The sequence below is a fragment of the Heteronotia binoei genome, chromosome 17, assembly GCF_032191835.1.
Source record: "Heteronotia binoei isolate CCM8104 ecotype False Entrance Well chromosome 17, APGP_CSIRO_Hbin_v1, whole genome shotgun sequence".
In the NCBI taxonomy this organism is placed as follows: domain Eukaryota; kingdom Metazoa; phylum Chordata; class Lepidosauria; order Squamata; family Gekkonidae; genus Heteronotia; species Heteronotia binoei.
In genome coordinates, this window is record NC_083239.1 from 40,520,941 (window position 1) to 40,543,650 (window position 22,710).

Below are 22,710 nucleotides of genomic sequence, written 5' to 3' on the forward strand. Positions count from 1 at the left end.
GAGTGGGGGATCAAATCCGGTTCTCCCAGATAAGAGTTTGCACACTTAACCACTACTCCAAACTGGCTCTCAACCCACCAGTGGACCAGATACTTCTGATGTGTTGTCAGTCTACTTCATCTTTTACCCTGATGATTTTTCTTTTCTCCCCTGACAGGTACGCTTTCTTGCGAGGCACACTCTAGTAGTATGCAGACAGGAACTGATATGAGGGGAAGGCGTGTGATTTACTGCTGGTAGTGCAGAGTTCAGATCTGAGGAACTCCTTCAGGAAGAAACACGAAAGGCATCCCCCTCACTTTTTTAAGGAAACAAAAACGTTATTTCTCTTCTTCAACTTCCTTGCTTTTGTGCGAAGAAATTATTTTTGATAGCCAACAGTGTTCTTTCAATGTCCAGCTTTCTAAATTTTCTCTGTCCGAAGTGCAAACTTCAAAAATAAATAAATAAATGAATACCCACTTATTCTACAACAGTGTTGTGCAACAGATCCATCCATGGGCACAAGCTGGTGCGGCTAAAGGGATTCTCCATTTTGAGAGGCAGGGAACCTCCAAATACCAGGGCTAGAAGGTAGCACCAGAAGGAGGCTTTGGCCTCTATGGCCCTCTAGGGCAGCAAGCTGGTCTCTGTGTGAAACAGAAGTCTGGTCTTGACGGACCACTGGGGATGTATCCTAATAGGTCAATGTAGCTACATGTTTCCCATTGGGAGGGCACCCATGGTTTCCTGCCACTCCTCCACAGAGCAATGGAGGAAATAGGCAGTGTTTCAATACTGTGACATCACTTCCAAGCAAAGCTGGAAGTGACATCGTCATGTTAGTGCCTCCACAAGTCTATAGCAAAGGAGAAATGACATCACTTCTGGATTGCTGCCAGAAGTGACATTGCAGCAGCAGAACGCAGGCTATTAGAATATCCCTACCCCCAAACTTCCTGCCAGTTGTCAATGTCGGCCTGGCAACCCTAGCTACATGGGACCTAGGTTCTAAGAAAACCCAGATATTCGATGGCTCACTGTTTGTGACTGTATTATCTCCTTTCTGCCAGTTTGTATCTGGGCTCCAAATCACAGCAAGTGCAGTCCCAGTGGTTGAAATAAGAGTTCACCCTCTAAAGCAGCCATTTCTTCCAGAGGATCTGATTTCTGTGGTCTGGAGATCAACTGTAGTTCCAGGGTTCTGCAGCCCCCCTCCCCAAAGATGGCAACTCTAGATGGCCTCTCCAGACTGGCTCACCCAAGAGTTTTGAGAGGCAATTAAGTAAGTGTATGGGGGAACTGGAATGGCAGGCCTATTTTAGGAAGTTTCCATATATTTCACATAGCTGTATCTCCAGCATATTTCCCTGCACTTTAAAACTGCAGGGAAATATGCCGGAGATAGTGATATAATATAGAAGCCACCACTAGATGGAGCAAATCACAAGTGGAAAAGAAACAAAACTGAAGCAACAGGGGCAAACAAGCCATGAAAATGAGAGAGCGGGAGAATCTTGAGTGTCTTTGACTGCAAATGACTTTGAATGCAAAATGGTGGAGCCTGGAGATCTCCCAGAATTACAACCAGGGTTTTACAACCCGGAATTACAACCAGCCGCCCTGAGCCTGCTTCGGCGGGGAGGGCGGGATACAAATAAAAGTTTATTATTATTATTTTATTTTTGTAGCAGGAGCTTTTTTGCATATTAGGCCACACACCCCTGGTGTAGCCGGTCCTCCAAGAGCTTACAGGGCTCTTCTTACAGGGCTTACTGTAAGTAGGGCTCTCAGGCCAGGTGGGGGTTCCCCTGCCCTGGAGGTTTCCAACCCGCTGGCTCACAGTGATGTCATTGCACCGGCAATGTCGCACACTAGCTGCTCTAGAATCTTCTGGGAAAACTTTATGGTTTTTCCAGATGCTCTAGCAATTTGGGAGGGAAAACTCTGTGGTACCTAATGTATCATAGAGTTTTCCCTTCCAATTTGCTACAGCATTCAGGAAAGCCATAGAGTCTTCCTGGAAGCTCCTAGAGCTGCACGTGCATGAAAATAGTCCCCTGCCGGAGGCGGTGGGTTACTTGGCAACCCTAACTGCAAGCTCCAGGAGGATTGGCTGCATCAGGGGTGTGTTGTTGCCTAATATGCAAAGCAGTTCCTGCTACAAAAAAGAAGAAGCCCTGATTACAATTGATCGCCTGTCTACTGAGATCAGTTCCTATGTGGCAGCTTTGGAGGGTGGACTCTATGAAATTCTACCTCACTGAGGTCCCTTCTCCCCCCCCCCCCACTTTTGTCCTCTCTAGGAACACCAACCTCAAATCTACAAGAGTTTCCCACCTCCAAGTAGACAACCATATCAACAGCAGTCACCCCAAGGCAATTGTTTAGCACCTGGACCCTTTCCTCTTGCTGCTTTGTGCTCCCTGGAAGCAAAAGAGGATTTGGATTCAGTGGCTGGCCTAAGAAGAGGAAAGTATCAGTCTCCTCTGCAAGGCGGGGAGCAGACCCACCTCACCCTGAGCTCGGTGAAGATGGACTAGCCCCTCAACAGGAGTGAAGTGGGCAGGGGCCACAGTCTCCTCCTGCTGGGTGTCAGACCAGAGGATACTGGGGAGTAGCAGTGCTGGACAGGTTCTCCCTGTGGCTCTGCCAAGAGGACGCCGAATTTGGGTCTGCAGTGTGAGAATGGAGGGTCTTGAGAAAGGGAGGGGCAGGTTGTACCTGAGAGCATTAATCACAGGCTGACAGGCTTGGCTTGTAAGAGAATCATCAGTCATTCCTATTGGTTTTCAAAGGAGGAGACAGATACTTTCTTTCACAGTCACATCTGCCACTATCAGGATCTCTGTAAATCTGTGAGGCTGTGATTGTATTGCCAAGTGCAGCTAAACATAAGAACATAAGTGAAGCCGTATTGGATCAGGCTAATGGCCCATCCAGTCCAACACTCTGTGTCACACAGTGGCCAAAAAACCAGGCACCATCAGGAGGTCCATCAGTGGGACCAGGACACTAGAAGCCCTCCCACCATGGACCCCAACACCAAGAATACCCCAGGCAGAGCGTTCCAACAGTACATTGTGGCTAATAGCCTCTGATGGACCTCTGCTCGAGAGAGTCTTGGATGATGTTCAAAATCTCAGTAGACAGAAGGATTTTCATCAGCAAAGCCCACTTCTCTGCCTCCCCTTCTTCCTTTTGCAGGCCTAAATGCCTCCCAAATGCTGCTCTGAGGAGAATTTGGACCCACTGAAACAGCATCAGGGTGGAGTTGGGAAGTTTTGCCACAGGAAGGGGAAATGGGTGGAAATGGGTGAAATCTTCTTGACCACAACTTCTGGAACCAAATGACAATTTTATATTTCAATGAACATTCTGTAGGGCTAGAATAAAATAGTGGAAATGCACCCCCCCCCCCCCAATCTTGTGATAGCATGGTTATGAGGCCTTGAACCACTGGGAGTTCCAGAGACAGAAACTGCAGGACCCATTTGTTTTGGCAGCACCTTGGGCAGATCCGAAAACCATATAACATGAGGTTATCCTGTCCAGACTGTAGAATTGTCAGGGCCGGTGCATAGGAGTAGGCCAGGTAGATAGCTGCCTAGTTTGCACTGATATTTCCTTATGACACAAAAATAATTTTTCTGCACCAGGGTCTGAATAGAACATTCAGACTGGCAAAGCTCTCTGGGTTCAAGACTTCAGGAAATATTAAGATATACCATCCCGAAGAACGGCTTTGTTTCTGCCTAAAATGTTTGGGCAATCTGGAAGTCATGTGGATGATGATGGATTAATGATGGACTAAAGAGCCCCGTGGCGCAGAGTGGTAAAGCTGCAGTACTGCAGTCGGAGCCCTCTGCTCACGACCTGAGTTCGATCCCAGCGGAAGCTGGTTCAGGTAGCCGGCTCCAGGTTGACTCAGCCTTCCATCCTTCCGAGGTCGGTAAAATGAATACCCAGCTTGCTGGGGGAGGGAGTGTAGATGACTGGGGAAGGCAATGGCAAACCACCCCGTAAAAAGTCTGCCGTGAAAACGTGAAAGCGACGTCACCCCAGAGTCGAAAACGACTGGTGCTTGCACAGGGGACTACCTTTACCTTTAATGATGCCCCGTGGCGCAGAGTGGTAAAGCTGCAGTACTGCAGTCCAAACTCTCTTCTCACAACCTGAGTTCGATCCCAATGGAAGCTGGGTTCAGGTAGCCAGCTCATCCTGACGGCTGCCATCAAGTCTGATCCAACTTCCTTCCATCCATCCTTCTGAGGTTGGTAAAATGAGAACCCAGCTTGCTGGGGTAAAGTGTAGATGCCCGGGGAAGGCAATGGCAAACCACCTCGTATAAGTCTGCCGTGAAAACGTTGTGAAAGCGACGTCACCCCAGAATCGAAAACGACTGGTGCTTGCACAGGAGACTACCTTGACCTTTTAATGAATTTATAATTGGTGACATTAGTACTTCTCCTTCTTGGAAATTACCACTGTATGAATTTTCCCCATGAAGAAACGTGCTTTGACTCCTTGCAGGACTATCTCTATTGGGACTGTTGTCTTCAAAAGACACTCAGTGATATTGCTTGAGTTGAATTGTACATTATTTGCAAGAGTGTTTGGCAATATGGAAATTTCCATTCATACTGTGTAGCATCTTGGATTTTTTTTTCAAATCGGGGTTAATTTGCCTACCTGCCCACTGTCAGAGAATGTGAGAAAAATGAAACTATTTTTCTCTTTCGTTTCCTCCTGTGAAATGTCAGCCTCTTATTAAGTACACCACAAGAGAGGAGGAGTTTCCGAAAGCTAGCGAACGACCGGTGGCCACTGATCCTCCAGTCTCTTCAAGCAGCCTTTGGATAAAACCGGTAAGCCAATTTCTCTTGATATCAAGCATCTGCCCAGGCTCTGGGATGTGCCAGCTGCTGCTGAATCTGCTGTTAAAATATCAAATAATTTTTTTTAAAACAACAACAACAACAGGGGGAATCTGGTCCTTTCATGCGCTTGGAAAATTTGGTAGGAAAGAAGGGCGGTGCTTAAACAGAGGCACCCTTTTTGTGTGTGATTTGGAGGAAAGAAGAAACAAAATTTTATAGAAGGGCTCAAACATATGCTCAGTTTCAATGTCTTTGAAGAGCTTTTGTAGTTCCTTGCGATGATTATATCATGCTGTCAACACAGGGCATAGAAGAAGCCGTTTGAAAAAGTCTTTGGCAGAGAGCCCAAACGCTTGGGCCCGCTCAACTGATTCTTGTAAGAGTCTATCAAGGGAGCGTATGTTTTTTGAAGAATTATCCCCCAGAGCCTGCAACACAAAGGGCAGATTCTTCCACCACCCAGTCTGAGCTGCAGCCCTTATGATTAATCTCTCTTTCTGTGCCTGAAGAAGTCAGCTACGCAGGGGCAGCAAACAGTTGAGATGTGGAGTGGAGATCTAAGGGTGGAGCCTGAGGGAGGGGCAGGGACCTGTAACGGATAAGGACTGAGTAAGTGTAGTATTTGCAAGCCTTGAGGATTCGGAAAAAAGTCATATGTTTGGCAGGATCCATCCTTAGGAGGAGATACGACCCAGCGGCTAATGAGTGGAAATTGACTTATTGGAACGGATCCAAGGTCAGTTGGACCAGACATGGCGGCAGCAGCCGGAATGTAATTAGCAGCACCAGCCAAATGTGATAAGTTGTGTCTTACAAAGAAATGAAAGCATGGCCATAACTATGTTTTTCCCCCTCCTCTTGTCCTTTTTTTTTTTTTTTTTTTAAGAAAAGACAGAGATAAGATGAGCCAGAATATGAAGCTGTTTGCTCCCATTGATGATTGGTGGTATCAGTGCTGGATTAAACCCCATGGAGGCCCCTAGGCAGCCAAAATCTCAGGGGCCCCCTTGCAAATCATGTCAGAGTCACCCTGCTGCCCAGGGCCTCTGCTGTAGCCTGTAGGCCCTTCTCAAAAGCCCCTTTGACAAAGCTGTGGGGCAGAGGCAGAGAGAGGCAAATTTGGTGACACCAGCAGCAGCCACACCAGGCAAGTCTGGCAAAGAGCAGCTCAGTCACTGGCTGTGCATGCAGGCTGGAAAGGCTGCAAGCAGGGGGGAAACTGGGGAAGGGGGGAAGCCAGCCTGGGGCCCCTAAAGGTGAGGGGCCCCATAGGCCAGTGCCTACTCCACCTATTTGTTAATCCGTCCCTGCCTTCTGAGGTTCCCGCGCTCCCCAACCTCCCTTCTCTCCAAGACTTGCTGAGATTCCCTTAATGTGTGGAAGAAGCTGAAGTTTCTGAAGTGACATGGCTGCGCTTGAGTTTTTGGGGCCTTTCAAGGACTCGAATGTCTGCATGCAAAAATGCTGTGGGTGTGGAGTGTGAGATTTTTTTTGGCCTCAGAAGGAACAGGTTTAAGATTACTGACGAGGTTCAGTCAGGGCTCTTTTTCTAGCAGGAGCTCTTCTGCATATTAGGCCACGCCCCCCTGATGTAGCCAGTCCTCCTGGAGCTTACAGTTGGCCCTGTACTAAGAGCCTAAGCTCTTGGAGCTACATCAGGGGGGCGTGGCCGAATATGCAGAAGAGCTCCTGCTAGGAAAAAAGCCCTGGGTGGGTGCAGTCACGTGCTAATATTCCTATTGTGTAGTAGGTTCAGTGCATGAATGAGTCGATGCAGTAGTGATATCAAGCTCTTTATGAGGTACAGCATAGTGGATAGCTGCACTACAAAGCTGCTGCTGGGCCAAAAGGGCCAACCTTATATACATCTCTGGGTTCCCTTGCAAACACAGTATTGGGTCATTCAAACTGGTGAGGGCTTGTGATTGGTCCAGGGCTTCAGAGATTTGGATCCTGCAGCCCATTGTTCGCCAGTCCCCAAGCTCAGTCTGTATGGCTGCAATGAGCCAGGCAGGAACACCCGAAGTCTTCCCTTGAGTCCACATACATAACTAGGGCTGCCAATCCCCAGGTGGGGGCTGGGGATCCCCTGGTTTGGAGGCCCTCCCCCTGCTTCAGGGTTGTCAGAAAGCGGGGGGAGGGGAGGGAAATGTCTTCTGGGAACTCTATTATTCCCTATGGAGATTTATTCCCATAGAAAATCATGGAGAATTGATCCGTGGGTATCTGGGGCTCTGGGGGGGGGGGCGGCTGTTTTTTGGGGTAGAGGCACCATATTTTCAGTATAGCATCTAGTGCCTCTCTCCAAAATACCCCCCAAGTTTCAAAAAGATTGGACCGGGGGGTCCAATTCTATGAGCCCCAAAAGAAGGTGCCCCTATGCTTCATTATTTCTTATGGAAGGAAGGAATTGAAAAGGTGTGCCGTCCCTTTAAATGTGATTGCCAGAACTCCCTTTGGAGTTCAATTAATCTTGTCACAGCCTTGATCTTGGCTCCACCCCTAATGTCTCCTGGCTCCACCCCCAAAGTCCCCAGATATTTCTTGAATTGGACTTGGCAACCCTATACATAACATAATGTATGTAATGGAAAATGTAATGGAAAATGTCATGTAATGGAAAAATGGTCCCCCCCTTTAAAAAAAAAAAATCTGTTTTGCTAATTACTTAACGTTGTCTTAATTTGTGTAATATTACTGGCGGGTTTATGTGGTTTCCTATTTTGGAACTTTATGTTTTTCTGTAAGCTGTTTGAATTTATAACAAAGAACAAAATTATTTTAAAAAACAAGACAAAAAAGATGTGTTCTCAGGAACCACAGACTGGGACCCTGGGGGGAGGGCGTCTCCCACTCATCGCTCCATTCTCCGTTCATAGTGCCGTGCGAGTGATCCATTATGGAGCGATGAGTGGGAGATGCTGCTTTGAGGAAGGGTCATTCGGAAGCAGTGACACATGCTAGCATTCCCATGAGAGGCTTTTGCTGTGCCCACTTTTTTTGAATTTCATATTTTTTGGTTCTTTGAAACCATTAAATATGCTGTTTGGAAAATAGAAAGAGAACTTCCAGAGACTGCAAAGGATCTTTTTCTTGATGGGATCATTGAAAGCAATGGCACTTTAACTCAACCCGCAGGAGCGGGTGGATCGCCTTTGAAGCTTCTGAAAGTGGAAACTGACGGGCACACATGAATGTGAATGGACTGGGAATTTTGATATAATTTGCATCTGATTGTTGAAGAGACCAGTTCCCTGTAAGCTGAGTTAGTGTGAGCTAGCTCACAGTTTTTTAGCTTCTGGCTCACCCTCTTTTGTCTTAGCTCACGAAAAATGGCCCCAGACCAAACTAATTGATGCAGTAGCTCACAACTTTAATTCTAGTAGCTCTGAGTCTAGTGACTTCTGATTTCCATGCCCCAGTCTTCAGCAGCCTGCTTTGAACATATATACGAACATATGAAGCTGCCTTATATTGAATCAGACCCTCGGTCCATCAAAGTCAGTATTGTCTACTCAGACTGGCAGCGGCTCTCCAGGGTCTCAAGCTGAGGTTTTTCACGCCTGTTTGCCTGGACCCTTTTTCGTTGGAGATGCTGGGGATTGAACCTGGGACTTTCTGCTTACCAAGCAGATGCTCTACCACTGAGCCACCGTCCCTCCCAACATATGAAGCTGCCTTATACTGAATCAGACCCTCAGTCCATCAAAGTCAGTATTGTCTACTCAGACTGGCAGCGGCTCTCCAGGGTCTCAAGCTGAGGTTTTTCACGCCTGTTTGCCTGGACCCTTTTTCGTTGGAGATGCTGGGGATTGAACCTGGGACTTTCTGCTTACCAAGCAGATGCTCTACCACTGAGCCACCGTCCCTCCCAACATATGAAGCTGCCTTATACTGAATCAGACCCTCAGTCCATCAAAATCAGTTTTGTCTACTCAGACTGGCAGCGGCTCTCCAGGGTCTCAAGCTGAGATTTTTCACACCTATTTGCCTGGACCCCTTTTAGTTGGAGATGCCGGGGATTGAACCTGGGACCTTCTGCTTACCAAGCAGATGCTCTACCACTGAGCCACAGTTCCTCCCTTTGGAGGCTAAGTAATCAGGCACTGGGGAAAGCCTACATGGTATACCACAGAGTTTGCCCTCTCTTAGCTATGTTATAACCCAGGGGTGGCCAATGGTAGCTCTCCAGATGTTTTTTGCCTACAAATTCCATCAGCCCCAGTCATTAGCCATACTGGCTGGGGCTGATGGGAGCTGTAGGCAAAAAACATCTGGAGAGCTACCGTTGGCCACCCCTGTATTTCCTTAAAGCATGGCTGTCAAACATGTGGCCCAGGGGCCAAATCAGGCCCCCAGAAGGCTCCTATCAGGCCCCTGAGCAACTGGCTGTCATCTGCTTCCTTCTCCCTATATCTTTTGCTTCCTTCTGCATCACAGCTTGCTTTGCAAGGCCTGCATAGGAGCTACAGAGCAGCACCTCTATTTTCTCCATTGGCTGAGCTTCCTCCCTTGGGGATGAAGGGAGGAAAATAGAGCTTGTTTTTCCAGGTTCTTTCAATTGCACAGCAGAGCTACTGAGCCAAGTACCTCTTCCTTCTATTGGCTGAGGCTCCCCCCCCCAGTCCTCTGGGGAAGAAAGGAAAGAGCCAGAGCTTCCTTTGGCCCATTCCCTGGATCCCATGAGAGAAATACAAAGAAAGCACCTTTAAGACCAACGAGTGCTAATATTTTAAGCATGTTTTAAGTGTTTGAAAATATATATCTTTAATTGTGTGTCTGTCCTTTATAAAATTGATATATCTGCTACCTAATCTTAAATAGGTACAGATACAGCCCGGCCCAACCTGACATGGTCCAGCCCAGAAAGGTCTCATTTATGTCAGATCCGGCCCTCATAACAAATGAGTTCGACACCCCTGGCCTAAAGGCTAGGAGAAATGCAAGCCCTGAACTCCTTCCCTTCCCCAAACTCTGCCTTCTCCAGATCTCCCATCCTTACTGGCAACTCTCATCTTCATTGGAGGGGACAAGGAAGGCACATGAAAATTCCCTGCAAGTGCAGAAACAACATTCCTACGGATAGGGCTCATTTGGTAGCAGGAGCTCCTCTGCATTTTAGACCACACCCCGCTGATGTAGCCAATCCTCCTGGAGTTTACAGTAGGCCCTGTACTAAGAACCCTGTAAGCTCTTGGAGGACCGGCTACATCAGGATGGTGTGACCCAATATGAAAAGGAGTACCTACTAAAAAAAAAAAGCCCTGCCTATGCAGAAACAAAGCCAGTTGGGAATTCGGTGTCTGGAAGGCTAAGCAGAAATAACCCCCCGCCGAATAGGCTTCCCAATCCCCAAGTCCCAGCGGGGGATCCCCCGGTTTTACAGGCTTCCCCCCTCCCCCAGCCAGCTGACTGGCGGGGGAAGCCCCGCCCCCACAACCATCATGCACCTCCATGAATGATTCCCATAGGGAATGATGGGGAATTGATCTGCGGGTTTTGGGGGCTCTGGGGGGGCTGTTTTTAGAGATAGAGGCACCAAATTTTCAGTATAGCATCTAGTGCCTCTCCCCAAAATACCTCCCAAGTTTCAAAAAGATTGGACCAGGGGATCCAATTCTATGAGCCCCAAAAGAAGGTGCCCCTATCCTTCATTATTTCCTATGGAAGGAAGGCATTTAAAAAGATGTGCAGTCCCTTTAAATGTGACGGCCAGAACTCCCTTGAAGTTCAATTATGCTTGTCACATCCTTGCTCTTGGCTCCGCCCCAATGTCTCCTGGCTCCACCCCCAAAATCCCCTGATATTTCTTGACTTGGACTTGGCAACCCAACCGCCGAATGAACCACAGTCAAATAGAATTTAAAACTATTCTTGAACTGAATTTCATGAACTTTGTACAACAGGGATGGGGAACCTCGAGGTCACTTGGTGTGGCCCTCGGGAATTACTGGGCTGAACTGAGCCATGTGGCTGCCTCCCTGGGGCGTCACTGGCCAGTGATGATCATGGGGCCCAGCTGCACTGTGCAGCAGCCTCCCCAGGGCCAGGCAGGGATCCCAGGGCCCAGATGTCCTGTGCGGCAGCCTCCCTGGGGTCTGGCTGGCTGGCCAGAATTGCTGCAGGGCCTGGAAAAGTTACTGTCACAGTTCAGTTTGCACGTGATTATCCCAGATGGTGTGGCCTAATATGCTAATGAGTGTGTGACCTAATATGCTGATATTAGGGGATGTGAACTAATATGCTATTGAATGCCTGCTGGGCTTTTTCTACAAAAAAGCCCTGGACCTATGCATTTGCCGAGGTGTTTGTGTGTGCGCGCGCCAGATTAGTCTCTCGCCACATGACTTCAAATAGAAAAACAATTATTTGCATTGATTTTGCTGGCCTGAATCATCCCCCCTCAACGGAGCACTGTTTTTTAAGTTCATAATTTTTTTATGGTCCACGAGTGATGTTATAAATATCCATATGGCCCTTGGCAGAAAAAGGGTTCCCCACCCCTGTTGTACAATGATATCAAAACCCCAAGCTATTTTCTATTACAGACATCAAAGGAGCAGAAGCTGGTGGCCAACAAACCCTCAGATATTCTTGCCGTGCCGCCACACACCCGATCATCCGCTATGGAAGGAATACGGACTGCTGCCTGCATCTTCTCCTTCGTCAGCCTCTTGCTGCTCATCGTTGCCCTGGCTACCAACTACTGGATGATGGATTCAGCCCAAAGGGTGCATATGGGACTGTGGCAGGCATGTAAGGATAACAATTGTGCATCATATGGGATGAGCGTTTCAGGTAAGGCAACATGTAAAGCGGGGGTGGCCAAACTGAGAATCGGGAGCCACATGCGACTCTTTCACACATATCGTATGGCTCTCAAAGCCCCCACCGCCCGCCCAGTTGGCTTGGAGAAGGCATTTTTCTCTTGCAGCTTGGAGAAGTCATTTAATTTTGCTTTCCTTCTACCTCCTCTCTTCTCCCTTCTATTTCCCTCCCTCCCTCCCTTCCTTCCGCCTGTCCATTTTGCAGCTCTCAAACGTGTGATGTTCCATGTTTTGCGACTCTCATACGTCTGACGTTTACTCGACGTGGCTCTTACATAAAGCAAGTTTGGCCACCCCTGATGCAAAGTCAGATCTTCCGTGTCCTCAGACAAGACACTTAACAGATATAGTACACCAAAGTGCTGATCAGGCCTTTTGTTGCTGGGATTAAATGTATGTTCAGTTCAGTTCAGTTCAGACCTTTATTGGCATAAAAGTGTCAGGCAGGGGTTCATTGAAGCTCACAAATAAGCAGATTTGGTATTTGAAACAAAGTTGCATTTATTGGATACTTCAGAGTTACTCCAGCTTGGAAGGCATTGGAACTGATGGAGATCAGTTCAAATCTTTGGCTTTTAACATTCTACATCAAAGCAATTGTTTCTACCCCCATTCCCAAAACAGAAGGCTGCCTTTGCATGTGAGAGTTTTCTCAACGATCCCCCCTTATCTTTACAGTTGGTGGTTACATTTTCCCGGAGGCAATGTCCTTGCTGCTTCTAGGGAGGAGGTGAGAATCTGGCACAAACTTTCTACTTCAAAGAGGACTTGGCAACCTTTGATATTCCTGGGAAGCTACGCTCTACTCCCCCCCCTCCCCTCTCTATCACTCTTGCCCCTGGGTTAGTGAGCACCTCTAGGCATTAATTGATATGGTTAGTAATCAGCATTTGACAATAGTATTAATGAACAGAGCCTGACATAAAGCAATCATGATTCACAATCAAAAGTAGGTGCAAAGGCCTGAAGTCTAGTAAGAACAACACACAAAGCATTCCATTAAAATGGCAGCCAATAATACTAATCAAAAATAGACACCCAGCAATTAAAATACAGAAGTATGCCTAGATTTAATTAAATGTATGTGTTCAGTTGAGGCAGCGGACGTCCTCATTTCCATCTGCTTGGCTTCCCTTACCTGTCATGGTGTTATCTTATTTTAATCTTATCAATCTATTATTCCATCTCTGGGCCTACTGGAAATCGCCACCTGTGACATAGATGTTTGTTTTATTGTATTTTATGGTTTCGCTTGTAGTTTTCAATGGTTTCAACTTTTGTTGTTATCCGCCCTGAGCCCACTCGTGGGAAAGGGTGGAATATAAATTAACAAATATGAATACAAATAAATAAATATGACAGGAGACTTCTGAAGGATTTAGCTGAACCCATGAATCTGCCTTATATCGAGTCAGGTCCTTGGTCCATCAAAGTCAGCATTGTCTATGCCAGGGGTGGCAAACTGTGGCTCCAGAGCAACACGTGGCTCTTTCACACATATTGTGTGTCTCTTGAACTCCCCCTCCCGCCCCCTCGGCTAGCTTGGAGAAAGCATTTTTTTTTCTTTAAATCACCTCTCCAAACCAAGCCAGCCTGCGGGTTAGAGAATGCATCTAAAGTTAAAGCTGCTTTCTTTCCATCCCTCCCCCTCCCCTATCTCTTTGCCTGCCTCCCTCCCTTCCTGTCTTATGGCTCTCAAACATCTGATGCTCATGTCTTGTGGCTCTCAAACATCTGACATTTATTCTAAGTGGCTCTTACGTGAAGCAAGTTTGGCCAATCCTGGTCTACATGGACTGGAAGTAGCTCACCCGGGTCTCAGGCTGAGGTCTTTCTCATCACCTATTGCCTGGTCCCTTTTTTAGTTGGAAATGCCATGGATTCTGCTCAGGAACCGCTCATTAGGAAGTTCTTCCTAATGTTGAGCCGGAAGCTCTTCCGATTTAATTTCAACCCGGTGGTTCTGGTCCTACCTTCTGGGGCAACAGAAAACAATTCTGCACCATCCTCTATATGACAGCCCTTCAAGTACTTGAAGATGGTGATCATAACACCTCTCAGCCACCTCCTCTTCAGGCTAGACATGCCCAGCTCCTTCAACCATTGGGAGGGACGGTGGCTCAGTGGTAGAGCATCTGCTTGGGAAGCAGAAGGTCCCAGGTTCAATCCCTGGCATCTCCAAAAAAGGGTCCAGGCAAATAGGTGTGAAAGTCCTCAGCTTGAGACCCTGGAGAGCCGCTGCCAGTCTGAGAAGACAATACTGACTTTGATGGACCGAGGGTCTGATTCAGTATAAGGCAGCTTCATATGTTCATATATGTTCTTCATAGGACTTGGTCTCCAGACCCCTCACCGTCTTTGTCACTTCATCTTTGTAACCATACACAAGGTTGCTTTTTTTGCTGTGTTTCACTAACGCACGTTTCACCCCACCCCCTGCCCCTTCTGTCTTGTTGCAGGTGCTATCCATGCCGTCCGAGCCTTTGTGTTAATGGGGATGGTGGCCGGTGCTGTTTCCTTCGTTGGTCTTTGTGCCTCATTTTCCCACACCCACATCGGCTCCATTTCCATCAAGCATCTTGCCGTGTCAGCCAGCTTTGTGGCAGGTATGTCGTTTAATTGACTAGAAGCGTTGGGATTCCCAGAATTCCATCCTTTGCACTTGTTTACTACACCTCATTTTTTAAAAAAAATTATTTCATTTCTTATCTATTAAATGATTACTTCATTTATACCCCACCTTTTTTGTCAATCGAGACCCAAAGCAGGTTAATGTAGGTCTCCTCTCCCCCGTGTTAACTTCACAACGATCTTATGAGGTAGGTCAAGCTGAGGCTGTCCAAGGTCACATTATTGGGATATTTGGTTCATATAGCAGAGTTTTGCCTGGTCATAGAAGCACAATGGGAAGTGAAGGTCCAAACCTGGGTCTCCCTGTTCTATATCTGACACTTCAGCCACTATACAACAACATTATGGGATCACAATTCATAATAAAGAACTAACAGACAACCAAACACTGTGATATTGCAGACTAACATATTGCAAACTTTTATCAAAAATCTTATAAAGCTAATTATAGCATAAGAAGGAAATACAATGTATAAAAGAGTCCATCCAATGGGTTCTTGGTTTAGACTAATTTCATTGAGTTTTTTCTCAAGAATGTCACTGTCCATGTCAAGGTTATCAGCCTTTTGTTGGATTTCAGTGTACGTATTAGGAGCAGGTCAGTCATTAACGTTTAAAAGGTAAAGGACCAGTCATTTCCAACTCTGGGGTGACATGGCATCACGTTTTCACGGCAGACTTTTTACGGGGTTGTTTGCCATTGCCTTCCCCAGTCATCTACACTTTTCCCTCAGCAAGCTGGGTACCCATTTTACCGACCTCGGAAGGATGGAAGGCTGAGTCAACCTGGAGCCGGCTACCTGAACCCAGCTTCCGCTGGGATCGAACTCAGATCATGAGAAGAGCTTGGACTGCAGTACTGCAGCTTTACCACTCTGTGCCACAGGGCTGCTTTAAACAGCCTTCTACCTTTGACTGATAAATGTTCTCTGCAAGCTCTTTCTTTCTTTCAAATCTTTTTGGGTTTTTTTCCAAATTAACATCCTGTTAATGTTAATTAAGTTATGGGTTTGACACTTCTTTGCTGCATCCCTGGAGCAGAATTCCACATTACTATGTGTAGAACCAGGTCCCCAACCCCCAGTCCATGGACCAGTACTAGTCCGTGGCCTGTTAGCAACCGGGCCATGAGTTGTATAATTATTTCATTATATATCACAATGTAGTAGTAGTAATAATAACAGTAATAATAATAATAATAATAATAATAATAATAATAATAAGACATTGGATTTATATCCTGCCCTATGAGAGCTATGGTTAATGTTAATTAACATTAACAAGAGGCAGATAACCTTGACATGGACAGTGACATCCTTGAGAAAGAACTCAGCAAAATGAGTCTAAACCTGGTACTCATTGGATGGATTCTTTAGTAAAATTATGCTGGATGAACTCTTTTATACACTGTACTTCCTTCTTATGTTATAAATGGCTATAAGATTTTTTTATAAAAGTTTTCAATATATTAGCCAGCAATATCACTTTAACCTCTATGCCATACTGTCTCTCCCTCCTTTCTTCAGTAGGGAACCAAAACAGTGAATCACATAGTTCTTTCCTCCTCTCCAAGTCCTGTAGGGTATATTAGGTAGGACATGATGGGCCCAGAGTCATCCAGCAAATATCCAAGCCTAGTCCTCCAAGTTATGGGTTTGACACTTCTGTGCTGCATCCCTGGAGCAGAATTCCACATTGCTATGGGGACAGTGACTTAGAGAAGTAGAACCAGGGTCCCCAACCCCATGGACTGGTACTGGTCCGTGGCCTGTTCGCAACCGGGCCATGAGTTGTATAATTATTTCATTATATATCACAATGAAGTAGTAGTAATAATAATAATAATAAGACATTGGATTTATATCCTGCCCTATGAGAGCTATAGTTAACCTAAGGCCATTCCAGCAGCTGCAAGTGGAGGAGTGGGGAATCAAACCCAGTTCTCCCAGATAAAGAGTCTGCACACTTAACCACTACACCAAACTGGCAAGGAAGAACTGAATACATCTAATGCGACAGTGAAGAATCAAACTAGGAGAGGAAATTGGAGTGTGGGGTTGGAGTCCCACCATGGGGAGTCATCCCATGGGTTGGCTGCGGGAAGCATGGAACTTATGAGCTGGACAGAAGAGGAGCCTGACATTCGGTCCTGTTGACTAGTACTTACAGAATGACAACAGTGGACAGAGTGTTGCTGACTCCAGGTTGGTGAATTTTTGGAGATCTGTGGGTGTGGCCTGGGGAGAGCAGAGTTTGCAGAAGGGAAGGACTTCAGGGAGGTGTAATGCCACAGAGTCCTCCCTTTCAGCCTGCCATTTTTTCCCGGGGGAAAGGATCTCTGTAGACTGGAGATCAGGCCCCTTTGGGAGTTTGGCAACCTTGGACCTCAGGGGTCTTCTGCTCAAGGACACCCACTTAAGCTCTGGATTTGGGTTTGTGTTGGGGAAATGTGGAATGCAGGAACCTTTGGGGAGGGAGAGAAGCTGGTTTCTTCATTGCATCAAGAAAGAGAGACAGTTGTTCTAAGAAACCCCCCTCTCTTATTTATTGAACTTCAGTCCCAAATGTAAATTCATTGAAACATATAAGAATCAGGTATGCAACATACAAAATCAATCAAATTACTTAAATACCCAGTTAGAGTGCACCGGAAGGAGATATCCTGGTTCTTCTGTCAAGTCCTATAACACAAGGTGGTTGATCAGAACAAGAAGGAACAAGACTACAATCCACACACCACAGAGTACCTTTTTCCATCCATAGGAGCTAGTGTAACTGCCAATCAACTCTGGGATGAGCATCTGACATACGGTGATGTACACAACAGAGCTCAGACCTTTCTCCCTATCTCTCAGGGTCAAGAAGGCCAAGGAAAGCAGACTTAAACTAGGTGGACTCAAAGAGTCAAGGTTGCCTGAGGGAGTCCCCTAGGAAGCTAGGTTCTGATGATCTATTTAGAATTTGAGAATATATAAACATTCCAAAAGGCAAAGTCATGTGAAGCAAAAGACATGTACAGCATTATGGCTGTTTCCCCACTGACCTTACTCCGGAGTGACGTCCCTCTTCACCGTGCAGTGTCTGCGCGGATTTCCCACCAACTGCTGCGCGCAACCAGGAAGAGCCGCAGCTTTTGCGTTGCAGATGTAAACTGGGTTTTAGCGGTTTACATCTGCGACGCAAAAGCCGTGGCACTTCCTGGTTGTGTGCAGCAGTTGGTGGGAAATCCGCGCAGATGCTGCGCGGTGAAGAGGGACGTCGCTCTGGAGTAAGGTCAGTGGGAAAACGGCCTTTCTGTACCAGGAAGGTCACGTTACTTGAAGTATCTTAAAGCCTTTTTTGGAAACAGCCAGAGCTTTAATTATAGAAGCTAATTGCTATAGAAATGGAAATAGCATATGTTTAGCATAGGCAGATGACTGAGGCTCAATCCAACCCTTGTTCCTAAACAGTTTGGCCGGCTAGCCCTGAGATATTTTGCAGGGCTTGTCTTCTCCACAGTTGCTGAGGTCCTTCTGTCCTAGGGTTATCAGACCCCCCATGAAGGTGGGAGTCCCCTGCTGCCAGGTTTCACCTCTCTGCTGCCAAGCAGCTAACTGGTGGGTAGGAATTCATCCTGAAAAAGAGGAAGATTCATCCAACATCCAGCAATGTGCCTACATCACTGGCTCAGATGTTACACCATCATTTCTGGGACACTGGTATTTGGGCAAAACTTTATGGTAGAGGCCAAATTTCCTATAGAGGGTGTTTTTTGTTGGCCTAAGTATTAGAACATCACCCAGCATCCCTTCTGAGCTTTTGAGCAGTGACAGAGACGCGTTGGTCTATGTTGGCTGGGTCTACATGCTGCTCCTGCTAAGTTCCCCTCCGTCCTTTGCTGGTTGCCAGGATGGAGCTAGCAATCCTCATCCGTTTTGCTAAAAATCTCTGACATTCAGAAAGGAAAAAGCAATAGTCAAGCGGCACCTTTAAGACCAGCAAAGTTTTATTCAGAAGGTTCGCTTTCGTGTGCTCTAAGCAGACTTCATTAGACAAAAATGGAATGGCAAACAATTCTAAATATAGAGAAAGTGGGCAGTGAATTAGTATGTAGAGGCATGGAAATGTTTTTTTAGCAGATTAAATGAATCACAAATTGGGGGTCTGTGTGTGTTTGTTAGTGTTGTTAACTGGGCTGAAACAACAACGGAGGGTGATAAAAAGCAGATTGATGTCATAGGTGTAAAGTGCCATAAATAGGAGTTTGTTGTTAGTTCTGGATTTCAATAGAGAGCATTAGTTTCTCAAGAGGTTTAAACATCATTCTAGTTTGCCATTAGAAAAAAAGAATACATTAAAATATAGTGGAAGATGGGTTAGTATATGTAATAATATAAACAGCCAATATCCCTTATTTGAATATGTCAATACAAAAAAACAAAGAAACCAATATTCTGATACACTGTTCTAAAAGAGAAATACAAGTGGCTGCCCACTTGGATCTATCAATTCAGAAAGGACTTTCAGCTCCTCTGCATGGTGAGGCAAATGTAAGAGCTCTGCAGGAATTGGGGGTTCCAAAGGGATAACTCCTTTTTTTGGTGTGTTCCCAGGTTTTTGCTCCATGATTGCCATGTCCACATTCACAGGAGTGTACAGTGACGTCACTTTATTTTTTGGGACACTGTTTGGATGGTCCTTTGGTCTTGGCTGGGCCTCATTCATTCTGTTTCTTATAACTGGTGAGTATATAACTTATTGAATAGAACTGATCATCATGTAATTTAGCTTTTTTCAGATTTTTTAAAATTGTATTTGTGTGTGTGTGTGCATACGCATGTGCACACATGCCTGGAAGTCATGGTTGACTTCTGGTGACCTGCACTAGGGCTTGGACTTTTCAGAGAGGTGGCTTGCTATTGCCTGCCTCTGCCTTCCAACCCTGGTATTCCTTGGAGGTCTCCTGTCCAAGTACTTGTCAGGGATAGCCCTACCTAGCTTCTGAGATCTGATGAGATTGGGTTTGCCTGGTCTATCCAGATCAGGACTATCTTGTTATTTTTCTTGAACAATTCAGAGCCTGTCTGGAATTGATAATATCAATGTCCTGCAATTTCCGACTTGAGACACCAGTGTGGCTCAGCAAGGAACCAAAGACAACACTCTAAAAAGGAAGAAGAAATCTTCAAGTTAAGCATATTGTGAGTGAGGGCAGATAGAATGCCGGGGGGGAAAAACTCACCACTATGAGAATGAAAAGGAAGGCAAAGATTTAACTAGTTACTAGACAGAAGAGCTTATTAGAGATGGGGTTTTTTCCCCCAGAAAGCGAAACAACGGAGGTGAACTGTTACCAGGAATTCAACTATAGACCGTGGGCAGATTTATGCTGGCAAACGGAAACAATTTGACCAGGGTGTTTATCAGGAGGCCTTGCACGTGCCACTTTGTCATAAAGGACTCACAGCAACCTGTCTTTGAGACAGAAATACCGTATGGATATTTAACAAAAGTTTCCGGCATTGGCAGATCTTTTTTTGTAGCAGGAACTCCTCTGCATATTAGGCCACACCCCCTGGTGTAGCCAATCCTCCTGGAGCTTACAGTAGGCCCTGTACGAAGAGTCCTGTAAGCTCCAGGCGGATTGGCTATATCAGGGATGTGTGGCCTAATATGCAAAGGAATTCCTGCTACCAAAAAAGGTCCTTATTATTGGTGATGTTAAGTTGTAACCGGGGCTTTTTTTTCTGGAAAAAAAAAATTGGTGCTGGAATTGTCAAGAGGGGACTGAAGGAGAAACACATTTGTCCCCCTCATGAACTTTTAAACATTTTTTTTTTGAGAATTTTGTTTCCACAAAGAAGTTCCAGAACTCTGTGCTGCTGTGTTCCCCCAGGAAGAAAGCTTGGTTATAACCTTTCAGTTATGCCACTGGGCTTCCTGCTATTTTTATCTGAACTTTGACAGAGTTTGACTCTTTAATTAAAAAAAAGGTGGCAGACCCCTGTTAAATGTCTTGGACTATCAGCATGGAAAGACTCTGAGGACTGTCTGAAGAAGAAGAAGATGAAGATATTGGATTTATATCCTGCCCTCCACTCTGAATCTCAGAGTCTCAGAGCAGTGCGCAATCTCCTTTACCTTCCTCCCCTACAACAGACACCCTGTGAGGTGGGTGGGGCTGAGAGCTCTGATAGAAGCTGCCCTTTCAAGGACAACTCCTGAAAGAGCTATGGCTGACCCAAGGCCATTCCAGCAGCTGCAAGTGGAGGAGTGGGGAATCAAACCCGGTTCTCCCAGATAGAGTCTACACACTTAACCGCTACACCAAACTGGCTCTCACCAAACTGAGCAGTGAGATCCGTCAGTGGTCCCTTCTGCTTCATCTTTACCCTGCTGGTGGTTCTTTTCACTCCTGACAGGTGGGCTTGCTTTGAGAGACTGTCTGGCACTAAATTGGTAGCTCTGAAGATTGGATGAGAAGAGGAATCTCACAGTCACAGTGGATCTGATGCTTCTGGTGATGTGCAATCAGCAGGCCTCAGATTCAGCAGGAGCTCACAGGAGCACAGCTCCTGAACCTTTCCGACAGCCACCCCCCCCCTCCCCACCTACCTTGTCCATTGAATAGTAGGTGGAGCTGCATAACAATCCCTGGATTAGGGGAGTGAGCAGCCAGCCAGCTGCCAGGGCCCTCATTAACCCCTGGAGAAGCCCACACCAACCTTTCTCCACTTCTTATGTGATTTTGGGTCTTTTGATGGGGGGTGGGCAGACTAAGAGAGCCCCAGATGAGCAAGGCCTGCTTGGGCTGACTGGATCTCTGTCCAGCCCAAGCAGGCCTCAGTCTCCCAGGGCTCTCCTTTCTTGCATCAGGTTGCTTTTGGCGGGGAGGGGGGCATGGCACATGCTAATGAGCTATGCTAATGAGCTCTGTCACCTATTTTTCTACAAAACGACTCTTGGTCATCAGCCTACTTCATCTTTTACCCTTTCTTTTCTCACCTGACAGGCTTGCTTGCTTACTATACAGGCTCTAGTTCTGAATAGAGACGACCTGCGGATTTGGGATGGTGTCTGGCTCTCAACTGCTAGTGCAGGATTCAGATCCAGGGAACATCTTCTGAAAGAAACGAGAAGGGCATCACCCTCCCTTTTTAAGGAAAGATAGGATGCATTTCTTCCTTGCAAATTGCCTGCTTTTGTGTGAAGAAATTGTGTTTTTTTGATAGCCAATGCTGTTCTTTCTGTGTCCAAGTTTGCAATTTTTTTTCCCCGTCTAAAATGTGTACTTAAAAATACATAAATGAATTATTGGAGACACAATTATTGCGTTTCTAATTGTTTTATAACAGTGTGGTGCAACACGTCGATCAGTGGGTACTAGCTACTGTGACTAAAGGGATTCTCCATTTTGAGAGGCAAGAACCCCTTAAATTCCAGTGCTGGGAAGGAACATTGGAAAGAGGTCTTGGCCTCTATAGCTATCTTGGACAGCAAGAAGGAGAAGGAGAAGAAGAAGAGGAGGAGTAGTAGTTTGGATTTATACCCTTCCCTTCACTTGGGGCGTTTTTGCGCTGACCTTAATCGGCAGTGACGCCCCTCTTCACCGCGCAGGATCTGCGCGGATTTCACACTAATTGCCGCGGAGCACCCGGAAGAGCCGGAAAGTCCCGCGGCTTTTGCGGTGCAAACGGAAACCGCCAAAAACCAGTTTCCATTTGCGCCGCAAAAGCCGCGGGACTTTCCGGCTCTTCCGGGTGCTCCGCGGCAATTAGTGCGAAATACGCGCAGATCCTGCGCGGTGAAGAGGGGCGTCGCTGCCGATTAAGGTCAGTGCGAAAACGCCCTTGGAGTCTCAAAGCGGCTGGCAATCTCCTTCCCTTCCCCTCCCCACAACAGACATCCTGTGAGGCAGGTAGGACTGAGAGAGCTCTGAGATAACCCAAGGTCACGCAGCAGGTACATATGGAGGAGTGGAGAACCAAACCCGATTCTCCCAGCCTGGAGCCCGTGCACTTAACCACTCCACCAAACTGACGCTCCAAGGGCTAACCCTCATCCCATCTCTGCAAATAAGAATGTTGCATTACACAGACAGGCTGCTTCACTTCACTAGTAACGATGTTCCTGTGGGTTCTGCCAGGGCTGGCACTGGCAAAGCCCCGCCCCCAACCCTCCAATGGCCAAGTTTGCATGCCGGGCTCCTCTTAAGGAGACTGGCATGCAAATGCCCGGCCCCGCCTCCCCGCAGCACAAGGAAGCCAAGTGGGCCAGCTGGCGTGTGGTGAAGGGTGCCTAGAGGTGCCCCGTAGGCCATGCTACGCCCTAGGCAGGCACCTACATGGCCTACTCCCATGAGCTGATCCTGGGTTCTGCTGGTTTCTGTTAGGCACAGAGGTTTCCGTCCT

At 46.7% G+C, this 22,710-nt stretch overlaps 1 protein-coding gene across 2 annotated transcripts; it reads left to right on the top strand.

The window, feature by feature from the left end:
• Nucleotides 1-4,569: 4,569 nt before the first annotated feature.
• LOC132586084 (protein NKG7-like) lies at nt 4,570-21,625 on the top strand. Of its 2 annotated transcripts, none has more exons than XM_060258029.1 (5): nt 4,570-4,847; nt 11,408-11,657; nt 14,146-14,292; nt 18,913-19,041; nt 21,312-21,625. In XM_060258029.1, the coding sequence occupies exons 2-5, from the start codon at nt 11,486-11,488 to the stop codon at nt 21,347-21,349; spliced, it is 486 nt and encodes a 161-aa protein (XP_060114012.1). In that variant the 5' UTR covers nt 4,570-4,847; nt 11,408-11,485; the 3' UTR covers nt 21,350-21,625. The 2 variants fall into 2 exon arrangements, with proteins under 2 accessions (XP_060114012.1, XP_060114013.1); XM_060258030.1 differs by having other exon boundaries at nt 21,333-21,625.
• Nucleotides 21,626-22,710: the final 1,085 nt, after the last annotated feature.

Excerpts from the sequence above, each read along its gene's own strand:
- LOC132586084 (XM_060258029.1), top strand. The coding sequence starts at position 11,486 with ATGGAAGGAATACGGACTGCTGCCTGCATCTTCTCCTTCGTCAGCCTC. Across the intron at positions 11,658-14,145 it reads ATATGGGATGAGCGTTTCAG|GTGCTATCCATGCCGTCCGA; the intron begins GTAAGGCAACAT and ends GTCTTGTTGCAG. Across the intron at positions 19,042-21,311 it reads CATTCTGTTTCTTATAACTG|GCTTGCTTGCTTACTATACA; the intron begins GTGAGTATATAA and ends CTCACCTGACAG.